Source organism: Bactrocera tryoni, chromosome 3 (assembly GCF_016617805.1).
Source record: "Bactrocera tryoni isolate S06 chromosome 3, CSIRO_BtryS06_freeze2, whole genome shotgun sequence".
Lineage (NCBI taxonomy): Eukaryota > Metazoa > Arthropoda > Insecta > Diptera > Tephritidae > Bactrocera > Bactrocera tryoni.
Genome location: NC_052501.1, coordinates 25447350 through 25459374, shown reverse-complemented (window position 1 = coordinate 25459374; position 12025 = coordinate 25447350). Strand labels below are relative to the sequence as shown.

At 34.9% G+C, this 12025-nt stretch overlaps 2 protein-coding genes across 3 annotated transcripts; one reads left to right on the top strand and one right to left on the bottom strand.

Moving 5' to 3' along the window:
* Positions 1–3838: 3838 nt before the first annotated feature.
* On the bottom strand, positions 3839–6365 carry LOC120772383 (protein arginine N-methyltransferase 5). Its single transcript, XM_040100973.1, has 6 exons — positions 5881–6365; positions 5366–5810; positions 5141–5306; positions 4919–5081; positions 4316–4863; positions 3839–4255 (listed from the first exon to the last, which is right to left on the bottom strand). Exons 1-6 carry the CDS (start codon positions 6275–6277, stop codon positions 4100–4102), a joined length of 1875 nt encoding a protein of 624 aa, XP_039956907.1. The 5' UTR covers positions 6278–6365; the 3' UTR covers positions 3839–4099.
* A 543-nt stretch (positions 6366–6908) lies between these two features.
* LOC120772079 (coiled-coil domain-containing protein 93) lies at positions 6909–11606 on the top strand. Of its 2 annotated transcripts, XM_040100475.1 has the most exons (10): positions 6909–7099; positions 7175–7383; positions 7480–7609; positions 7672–7809; positions 7872–8018; positions 8235–8279; positions 8363–8673; positions 8732–8845; positions 10536–10738; positions 10805–11606. In XM_040100475.1, the coding sequence occupies exons 1-10, from the start codon at positions 7013–7015 to the stop codon at positions 11179–11181; spliced, it is 1761 nt and encodes a 586-aa protein (XP_039956409.1). In that variant the 5' UTR covers positions 6909–7012; the 3' UTR covers positions 11182–11606. The 2 variants fall into 2 exon arrangements, with proteins under 2 accessions (XP_039956409.1, XP_039956410.1); XM_040100476.1 differs by lacking the exon at positions 8235–8279.
* The last annotated feature ends 419 nt before the right edge of the window (positions 11607–12025 follow it).

Here is a 12025-nt window from a genome sequence, read left to right as displayed (position 1 = left end):
GATATTTTTTTTATTTTATTTTCATATAAATTTGTATTGATATTTTTTTTATTATACATTTGTTTTAATTTTTGTTTGTTTTAATTAAAAAAAAAAAAATATTTATTTTGTAATATTTGTTTAATCGATTTTTTAATATTTTGTTTTATAAATATTTTTAATATTTGTTTATAAATATTTTTTTAATATTTTGTTTATAAATATTTTTAATATTTTGTTTATAAATATTTTTTAATAATTTTTAATATTTTTAAATTTTTTTAAATTTTTAATATTTTTTAATATTTTTTAAATATTTTTTAAAATATTTTTTTAATATTTTTAAATATTTTTTTAATATTTTTAAATTTTTTTTTTAATTTTTTTTTTAATTATTTTTAATTTATTTATTTTTTTTTTTTTAACTTTTTATTTATTTTTTATTTATTTTTTTTTTTTTAATTTTTAATTATTTTTAAATTATTTTTTTATTTATTTTTTTTATTTTTTTTTTATTTTATTTTTTTATTAATTTTTTTATTTATTTTTTTATTTTATTTTTTTATTAATTTTTTTTATTTATTTTTTTTTATTTAGTTTAATATATATATTTGAAGACTCACTAATAATAGCAACTAAAAGTACTGACGTCTGGGTATCACTCAAAACTCAATTCAATTGTTCAATCATAACGATTTTATATATACTAAGAAGTCTTAAGCATGTATATTTGGTTGCATAGCAATAAATATACAATCATAACTGTATGCATATGTTAGTTTTTTTAATAAAAGTTTTAATTCTGCTATTTATTGATTTCACTAAGTGGCAATTAACACAGTTCCGCTTAATTTCGCTTATGCTACAAAATAATTGCCTTCGCTTTTTTAAAAGAAACAATTTTAATTAGCTAATAATTGTAAACACTCGAAATGGATTTTTATCATGTAAAATGATGCTTAATTATGTTTATTGAAGTTTGCTGACACACATACAACTGCTTACTAAAAAAATATTGAAGAGAAATAGATTTTTGAAAAAACAATCAGTGGACTATTGTAAAGCTTTTCATTAAAACTGTTGTTCTCTAACTACATATTTTCAAGTTGACTGAGCGGAGTTTCTGAAGCTATTAACAAAGTTTTTGCGGTGAAAAAGTTAAACAGTTATTTTTAAAATTTCATGTTTGTATATTTTAAAATTTTACTATATTTTCTGTTTATGTAACTTGAAAATTGTAATGCCGTAAATGAACTAATTACTGTGAACACACTAACGAGGAAAAAATCGTATACCAAATTTTTTTATATAAACAGAAAATTAAAAAAAATAATTGAAGTATTTTAAAAGCTAACACTAACAAAAATTTCATAAATAAATAAGATATCTAAAAAAATTAATAAAAAAAAATAGTAGTACTTCGAAATAAAAATATTTGTCTAATAATAAAAACAAATTTGCACAAAAAAATTAAATTAAAAAATAGCAGTTAAACAAAAAATTGGCGCATCACACGCTCTGCTTACGTAATTTCAAATTTTGCTTGTAATATATTGGTAAGTTCAATAAGCAGATTTACACCAAATAATACATTCAAACAAAATAAAGTAAAATAAAAAAGTAGCAAGAAAATAAATTTAAAATAAATTATTTATGCGAATTCAAATTAAAATTTATGCCAGCAGCGTTTAGATGCAATGTGCTTTCAAATAACTTTACTCAACGCCACGTTGTATTAATTGAATATTTAATTATAGATTACATAAGTGATGAATGACAGAGGACAACCATTAGCGAAATGCGGAGACGGCGCTTATAGCACAGTGTAACCGGAACAACCGTCGTGTTGTGCACAATGTTTTTTGCTATGCATACAATAATAATTATGAAAAAGATGAATTATATGTAAATCTATATGCATTCATATATGTATTTATATATGACCTACGTGTTTCTTAAAACGAATTCATTACAAGTTTGGAAAACTGGTACATAAATAATTTGCTTATTAAAACATTTAACACACACATACACACTCACAAATGAACACGCAGAAAATTAATTACAAAAAAATTAAAATTATAGAACCACTATGAAAATTGAAATGAGTAATCATAACAGAAAATAATGGCAAAAGAAAAAAGAAATCTAAATAGTAGTTATTTACAGACATACATACATATGTACATATATGTATATGTATTTACATATATAAAAGGATCTAAAATAATAAAAAAATATTTAAAACAAACACTTGTTTTCATTACAAAATGACTGAAAAACGTTTGTTGTTGCTCGTGGAAACGCGACCAATGAAGGTGATAGTTTTAGTTAATTTCACACCAGTCGGGTCTACGTAACCGAAACGGAGCCGGATTTTTAACCTGTCAAGGAGTGTTAACTTGGCAGAATTCTGCCGCGACAACAACAACAACATAGTTTTAGTTAATCTCAACACTTATCGATCCAAATGAGGTTGGATCGCTCTTGTTCCCACGACTGATCGGTTAACATAATACTATACACTGAAACAGACCCGGATTTTTTTCCGGTCAAGGACTCTCAACTCGGCGGAATTTTGTCGCCAAAATAACAACAATAACCGAAAGTACAGTCCTTGTCCGGACAAACTCCGGGTTAATTCCGTTAATCACCGACAGCACGTTTTCTGGATCTACAGTTGGATGATCTAAATGACAACTTATCCGACCCCTACCACTCGAGAGGACTAGTTAACCGTTACAATAACAACAACATAGTTTTAGTTAAAGAAACTAACAATAAAGAAGAAGATGAAGCTCACTTCACATTGCTTGCGAAAAATGAAATTGACTTCTAGATCAGTGGCATAAATCCCGAAACAGTAGATTTAGTAAGACAATACATTCAAGGGTTTGTGAGATGATAGGAATCTTTCCACAGTCTAAATGAAAATGCAAAAAATTGCTTGCATTTTTGAAAGGCGCCTAAAAGCATGCACTTCAGGCTACACCATATGTTATGTTATTGATAGATGAAAGAAAAGAATTGGGGTTCTGCACTGCGACCTATGGTCTGCTGTGCCCTCTCCTATATCACATCACAAAGATCCAGCACTCTGAATAATTTCAGGAACTTGCTGGGGTCGAATGAGGTGTTGTGATCGCTGTCCTTGTAGATGGATCCTGTGGTCTTGAGTCTAGTTTCTAGTTCTACAAATTGCTGAGCAAACTTAAATCAAGTGTTCTGGAATTTCCTGTTTCATGTCGCAAAACCGGCTAGTTCTACAAATTGCTGAGCAAACTTAAATCAAGTGCTCTGGAATTTCCTGTTTCATGTCGCAAAACCGGCAGTTTGCGCAAGAGACTATGCTGATGTTGGACAAGTGTTTCTTGAGGCTGCAGTGCCTTGTATAGAGCGCGACAAAGATACTAATTTTTCTCGGTGGAGGTTGATCATATCTCTAAACCTTACTAGGTTGTAACCTCCCAGTAGTAACTTAGCATGACGCAATTCTGTCCCCTGCTGCCAGTGCCGTTCTCTCCCTCTCCCACTCTCTCCTCTGTGCCGAGCGTTACAGAGAATTTGAAAATTCTACAGTGGGCATAATTAAAAACCAAATGTAGTTTTTTCTTAAATTAACAATTTAAAAGCAAGATTTAAATTTCCTCATAGCACTTTTTATTTTAACGTATAATTGCTGTGTATTTATGCTTACATTGTCGAATGGTATATTTTCAATTAGTAAAATTTAGTTTTCTTATTAACAAAAAAATATATTAAACAATAATAAATACAATATTTCATCAAACAAAAAAAAAATTTTTCATTAGCATACAAGTGAATGGTATTTTTACAACTTTCTGTTTAGTCTAAAAAAAAATGTTTTCGAATAAGAGAATAAAACAAGCAATATAAAAACAAAAACTGTAAAAAAAAAAAAAATATTACTGTACTGGCCGAGGGCTAACTGTTAATTTTCAGCAACTTAACGTGTTACCTTTTAGGCTACAATGCACTTTAGCTGCTATTTGAGAACTATAATAATTAGATATTTTTTGTTAAATTATACATTTTTCAAGTTATAGGTGCTAGTATGTTTTGCTTAGATTACTTATGTAACAACCATCGCCTTAGGTGTCTATGTACAGTAGATGGGGCACGAACGGCCGCCGTGATTGTGTATGTGGGTGCGAAATGGTGAAGCCAAACACCATTCATACCAGATTTTCTGTTTTGTAACACAACGCCAAAAATGAATTTCAATCGTTTGGCCTTTCTTCACATCCATGGGTTCCTGAGACATTGCAAATAATTAGCATAACATTTACTTAACTGTAAATCAATAACAACTCACCGCGAAGGGGAAGTACATTGGAAACCACGAAAACATGCCAGGCGTATGGGTTTGCGGATTAATGCTCAACTGAATATCCTTATAGAGTGTTGTGTCAAAGTAGCCCGCAATGCCCGTGAGCACACAATCTATTGTCACTTCGAAGCGTAAAGCTTTAAAGCGGCTATTGTCAATGGGTTTTTGTGGATTTGGGTGCACAAATTCAAATAACGATTGAGGCAAACCGATATTGAAAATATTTTTAAGTAATACAACAAAACCGCTTTCAGCATGCGTATGGTAGGTGGCTTGCTTTTGACGGCCGTGCGTCTCGTGACGCAATACTTGGCGTACACCATTTAGCAATTTCGAAGACATTATCGGGTTTATGTATGAGGTAGATTTACAGGGAATGCTTATGCCATCGGCTTTGAGTAACTTTTGTGCACAATCTAAGCATTCTGGTGATAGTTCATTATCACCAAAGGAGCCTAGCAATTCGGACACTAGAATATCGGCTGGCTCTGGTGGCGAGAATTCACGCATATCCTTGGAGAAGATATGTACATCTAAATATAAAAAAAGTGTGTAGTGTGCTGAATTTTTATTAATAAAATTGTGTACCTTTATGGCTCCATAATTTTTTCGCTATGGCCGTGAGTGTGCGTATTGCATTGGGATTTTTCTCTATAATGTAGACGCGCACTTTACGCCCGGTATTTTCTGCTGCATTCAGTGCTGAACGCACAAGCGGACCACGACCTGCTCCCAGCACCATAATAACTGTCTGTTGATGATATTTATAACCACAACTAATTTGGTTTTTTTAATTAAGCAGTACATTACCAATTTATGTTTCTTTTCCGAATCGACAACGCGGTCAAGTAGCGCCTGTTCGATAGCGTCTTGGTAAAGCTTATATTTAGCCGGATCTTTTTCGAATACCTCATACGTGTAGCAGTCCAAATTGTCATATAAAGGTTGTAGTGGCTCTTCCAGCACATCTTCGAAACTAAACAAATACATTTAGTTTATTGGTTTAGGTATAGGTATAGTATAGAATAAACTTACGCTTGCAATTCGTGTGTATCTGCGTGTATTTCTTGGAAACGTAGCATGTACTCCGCGTATAGTTTCAGACTGTTATCATGTACATCGGAGGAAATAATAACATTAATGCGTGCACGCATAAAATATGACAAAATCTCTTGCCACGCTTTTGGCAGTACGGGATAATTTTGCCGATTACAAATGAACATGGTTGAGGGCACTATAATTGCTTCGACTGGCTCTCCCAACCAACGTCGCACTACCTCTAAGGATGGTCGGTCACTTTCGCTTAGTTCGAGCACAACCTTAATTTTAGGATTAAAATCGGCCGCCCATCTAAAGTTGTTCCACCAATGCCATGTATCTTGTTCACCAATGCGTTCCAATTCTTCATCATCAATATCACGTCGCCAGGTAGCTTGGGCCTCCTTTGAATTATACAAAGGTACTTGTACGAGCAGCAGTCCTATGAACATCGGATATGCACGGCATGTACAGTTAGTTTTTGGTGTTGCGTCACTATATTAATAACTTACCTTTCACATTGCTGGATGCAATGCGTGCCATATTAAGATTACGGTCGGATTTTAAACGTAACATTGTATAACCACCATATTGTAAATGTTCCGCCCATGAAATATCACGTTTTAACACTTCTTCAGCATTACGGCGCACAACCAAGTCTTCAGCATCACAGTCTATGGTGTCTGAGAGTACATTTATTACTTTTCCATTCCAATGATCGGAAGGGAATACTAAGTCTGGATATGTGAACTCCGCCTGTTTGTCACACATGGGCGACTCCTGGTATTCGTATGGAAGTTCGGCGGTGTTTATATGCGCCGCTATAACCGCATAACCATTTTGTTGCGCTTTCTCCAAAAGTTTTGGCAGGCTTTCATTGCCTTCTTGTAGCAAGCAAATGTAAGGCATGGTTTCTTACTTTATATTTTTACACCAATTTATTTAACATACACCGAAATTCTTTTTTTTTTTTTTAACAAACACCCACGTTTTACCGGCTAGACGCCACTCCATTCAAGAAAATTGCGGAAAATAACAACAATAAACATGCGGAATGAGAGAAAATGAGAGCGGGTGGCTAACGTTAGGGTTGCTAAGGCACTAATAGTTCTGGACGAGAAAAAAGAATAAAGTTTGAATTAGTTATGTCATTAGTTAATCAAGACTTGAGATATATTCTTTTTATTTGACTAATTTAAATTAATTCTTAAACATTGGAAATGGCTTGAATTTCGGATAAAACAAAATTCAAATTATAGTAAATGTTACTTAACACTAAGCAGTTGTTGCATAAGTTAAATTCGTTCTGGGTATTGTTGCAGATTAAACTCATAGACCCTGACATACCCAACTCATGTTTTGCTAATGAGGTCCCGCATGATACAAATCAGCTTTATTCTATTCATTTAAAACAACTTTCACATTTAATTCAACAATTACTTTCATTCAAAGTCATACCCCTTATCAGCTGTTTCCCATATACCAACTATTATACTGTCACAGCTGATTAGACTGACAGTTCAATTAGAAAACAAATTAGTTTTTGCCAAACAGTCTGTTTTTTTGTAAAAGTTTGTTGATAAATTAGCTGGTGCTGATTAAAACTAAACTTAGGGTACAAGTAATGAAAGTGGGCGTTTTACGATGGCGTCCAATCGTGATATATTCTCGAAACATTTGCCAAACGTGAAATTGGCCACACGTATCGATGCCGAAGGACGTGAAGTTCAAGTGAGTAATTAATTATTAATACCGTCCATATGTCAATGGACTATAAAATGTTGGTGTCATATTTTCTACGCAAAGGTGGAGAGACGTGAAGATGTAGACGCTACAGTAAAGGAGTTCGAAACATTTGATATGCTGGTTGCGGCTGGCTATTATCGGGCACGTATCAAAGGTTTATCGCCCTTTGATAAAGTTGTCGGTGGTATGACTTGGTGCATCGAATGCTGTGATTACGATGTGGACGTGGATTTATTGTTCCACGAAAACTTAACAATAGGCCAAAAAATGTGAGTAGAGGAAAAGATTGATGTATGTTTTGTATAAAAAATGTGTTCTTAATATTTGTATTTACATTTTGAATAATGTTCACTTTATTTCCAAAGCGCACTCGTTGAAAAAATTGTGTCTGTCTTGCCACAAATGAAGTGCCCTTTTCAGATAGAACCACATCAAATACAAGGACTCGAATTTCTTAGCATACATCCGGTTATACAATGGCTGGTTAAAAAATCAGTAAGCTTAAAAATTATTATTATTACAGTTAACGAAAATTATATATGAGTGTTGATTTCCAGGTTGAAAACCGTGCTGAACGTGCACAGCGACTGAAAAAGTTTGCCATAGGGCAATTCCACAATCACTACCAATATAAAACGGATAAAGAGCAGCTGGCGAAGATACGAAATGCTTCAGCGCATATTAAGCGCATTCAAGTACTGTTTTCTATACATATGTAGCTTTTATGTGGCACCTATTAAATTATCCCTCCAAATAGGAACTCTATAATCCTGTGCGGGCATATCAACGCAAGGATGCGGGGAATGAAGATGAGAAAACGCGTGTGCGCATGACTTTGCTAGAGTACGGTTGTGCGACTGCGCCGAGTACGACTAATGAAACCCGTTCTGGTGCGAGCGATGAGGTATATAGCATTCGAAAATAAGCTTAACTCTAAAGCAAGAGAAATCACTGTTTATAGTTGTGTGTGCATTTTACACTACTTTGCTTCAACTGCTTTCTTAAAAATCATTTTTTATTTATTTTTATTTTTTGCATATTCAAAACTTTGACTGGCCGTGCATACTTTCGTTGATTATGCTTTTGTGTGTTGTGCATTTGTAAACTATTTATTTCGCAGCTTGATGTGCACAAATTGCTAAAAAATCTTTCCTTAACAAACGAGGTAAAATTATAATAAATAAAATATTAATATTTATATAATAATAGTAACAAAGAGAATAACTGTCTTCATCTCACCACTTCTAGCATATCACATGCTCGCCAACACATCGCTTGGATGCCAGCGAACGCAGCGCCATGATTAGGCACTACACTGAACTGCAACAGGAAATGGAAACGGATGCCAAACAATTATCAGAACACAGTCAAATTAAAATGCTTGAAGCTTCGAAAGTCGCATTAGAACGTAAGGTTCAAAGTAATCTCGAAGAGAATAAAGAAATAGAGGCGGAATTACAAAAGCAAAAGCAACAACTGCAACAATATGTCGAACGAAAACAGGAATTGCAAGCTGAAATCGAACAGTACAAAGCAATTGAAGCGAAAGCGGATCCAGAGTGAGTGAAATAATGAAATGTTCATATCGCAGATATAAAGTGATTTTCAAAATTGCAGGCTTGTTACTAAAGTGCATGATATGTTGAAGCAACATGACCAACTAAAAAAGGAAGAGGCGGAATTCAAAGAGTTCTGTCGGCAAGATTTGGCCAATTTGCAAAAGGAGATTGAGTAAGTTTTTCTAACGGTCTCCGTTTTATATCCAACCGAGAAAGCACTGTCTTATCTAAATAGTTCTTTCATCAGTAGTAAAGACACTTGGGGCCTTGACGCTCAGACTGCTTATGGCCTAAAACAAAAGCCTGCCTACGATCCTCGTAGCGTTGTACTTGTCAAAAGCTTTTAATACTCTCAAACATGCAACCCTACTTGAGGATATGGAGCAATCCACGGCTCCTTCAGGGCTGAAGAGGAGGACCGTGAACTACCTGAGCGGTCGGCACTCATTCGTACCGTTTCGAGGTCAAAACTCTAAATTAAGATGAATTAAACAGGATGGTGTCCTTTCGCCGTTATTGTTTAACTTTTAAATTTCGTAACTACCTCAATAATCAAAGGTAGTCTCCATCACCTCGTACTCGGATACTTGTGCGATATTGACATCAGGCAATGGAATTGATGGCTGGCGTTCGAAAGTAAACGGTTATCTCTCCAACCTTTCTCGCTTCTTTTCTGCTGATGACGTTAAAATTCCGACTGTTAATAACCCTACAATTTTAGGTATTACGTTCTAAATCCTGTACTCTAATACTCCTCATATGACCGCGATAACTGTTAGTACAAATGCAGTTGCTAGCGGGCGGATCAAGGGAGAAAGACAAAAAAAGTAGTTGGTAACATACAAGGCAATCGGTTGTAATTTACGCCATACCGATATGGTCGCCTGGATGTAGTGAAACACATACGAAGAAGCTTCAGACGTGTTAAAATACTGCTCTCCGGACTACTACAGGAAGCTTCTTGAAGTCTCCGGTTGAACATTTGAGCAGCGACTCCCGCAGAAAAGAAAAAGTATCTACAGAGTAACTGCTCCCACAACAGGGCACTGGCCATTTGGAGAACATGCGTCCAACATGGGTATGCCCTACAACGACATCTGCCGAGGCTGCGGAGTAGCAGGGAACAAGGAAACAATTTTCCACTTTCTCCTCGAATGCCCAGCTCTAGCACAGATCTGACACAAAACACTTGGAATCCATCATGCACCAAACCTTGAATGGATTTCCACTAAAAGCATATCAGACATAAATATTTTCATCGAAACCTCAAAATGGTTTAAGAGAGAAGGTGAAACGTAATAGCAGATACAGGAGGTTCTACGAATAGTGTATCAAAATGGCACATCAAGCGCTAATTGAGCCCGATAGATAACAGCGCTGCACTCCTACTTACCTACCTACCCGCATGCTTCCGGTCAAGAAACATAATGTACTCCACGCCAAGCGGTTTCTTCTGGAATGCTTTTGCAGATACTATACTTGCAGTCATCTGCTTGAAGCGAAACCGCCTCCTAGAAACATCAACAGATCTTTCCTTAATGTTTGATTACAATTTGCTTATAATTTTGAGATTTTTGAACACTTCTGGGCAGGTTTTAATTAAGGACGTTTGTTTGGAAACATTTAACAGTTGTTGTTGTTGTATCGACAGTACTCTGCCGTTGACAGTTTTTGGCCGGATAGAAATCCGAGTCCGTTCCGGTTACGTAGAACATGGGGGTGGGAACATTTAGCAGTATTTATAGTTGCTTTTTTTTTGCTGCGTGGCAACACTTTTCTAAATTTGTTCAAACTCAAGATTTTCCGAATAATTTCCGGAACATTTCTTAATTAAACTAAAAATCTCTTCTGTTGCAAATTAGCGAACTGGAAGCTTTCAATGCACAAACACCGGAGGAACAAGAAGCTGCCATCTCAAAAGAGAAAGCACAAATACAGGAACTGAAGCTGCAGATAGCCAAAAAGAATCGTAGCATTGTGGTCATGCAGCGACGGTTAGATGCCATACCCGATCGCACGGAACTAACACAGTACCAGCGACGGTTTCATGAGCTACACAATGAAAGTAAGCGCCTAATAAAAGCGAAGAATGCCAAACTATACTTATTCAATTGTTTCTACTTTCTTCTAGTGAGTGCCAAACACATAGAGACGAAGCAATACTACACGCTCTTCAACACGTTGAATGACAAGAAACGTTATCTCGAAAAGGAACTCTCACTACTCAATTCCATATGCGAAGCATACAATGAGGGCATGACCAGCGTGCAGGGTCGTGAAGAGTTCATCAAACAGTTCGAAGCAATTGTGACGGGTGTGAGGCAAACCGAACAAAAGGTGCGTCAGAAGTACAACGAGGAATGTGCGCGGCGCGATGCGCTCAACGCGGAGCTACAGAGCCTACTCGAGCTGCAGCGTCAGTATGCGGCCGCTGTGAAACAGCTGACCAAGGAGTGCCAGCGTTGCGAGCAATTGCAGCAGCATTTAAAGTCAATTCGGCAAAAGTAGTCTAGTAATTAGTGGTATATATATATATAGTAGTATGTACAGTACAGTACAGTTAGCAATTTACAGCAGGAGAAAAAGAGATTTAGAGAGAAAGGCGTTTTTATGTGCAAAGAAAAGAAAGATATTGAATTGCTATCGAAGATTTTAATGAAACGATTTTGTTTTAGCTCAAAGTATGTACTCGCAGTGTGTTGTTTATATACTATATGTACATACCTTGTTTAAGCATACACATATAAGTATATTAGTAAAATTGTTTGTTTGCCAGTTCCAATACAAAAACCGTACGTATTATTATAAAGAATGTTTGGAAAGCGAGATTAAACGAAAATTTGATTCCATTTTGCTACATACTCGTATATCAGAAACTGCTAATTTAGGAAAATTACTTAATTAATTTATAATTAAACACGTTTTTAATGAAACGACAATTGTATAATTATTTAAAATACGCAAATAAATCTTTTATGAAATTTAATTATAAATAAATTATTTTAACGCATTTTGTAATTTATTCTTATTATTAAAGGCTTGTGCATAGTTTGCTTTCTCTCATTGTGATGCGAAACTCTACGTAGGTTGTCCTTTATATTTCGGTATTTTGCAACTCTGACAACTTGAACGTACAGTTTGACATTTTTGATGGTATGCGTACTCAGAACGTTTTGACAAACGGCCGCTACTTGTGTTATTTACAGTAACTTGAAATATTCATCATCATAAATCGTGAGTATCTTCGCGCGATTATGTTTTAGAACTTACGACGGGGATTAATTCAGCAACGGTTCATCGATGAACTTAATTCAATTTTTGACGATGCAACACGACGATTAAGGGCCAGTGT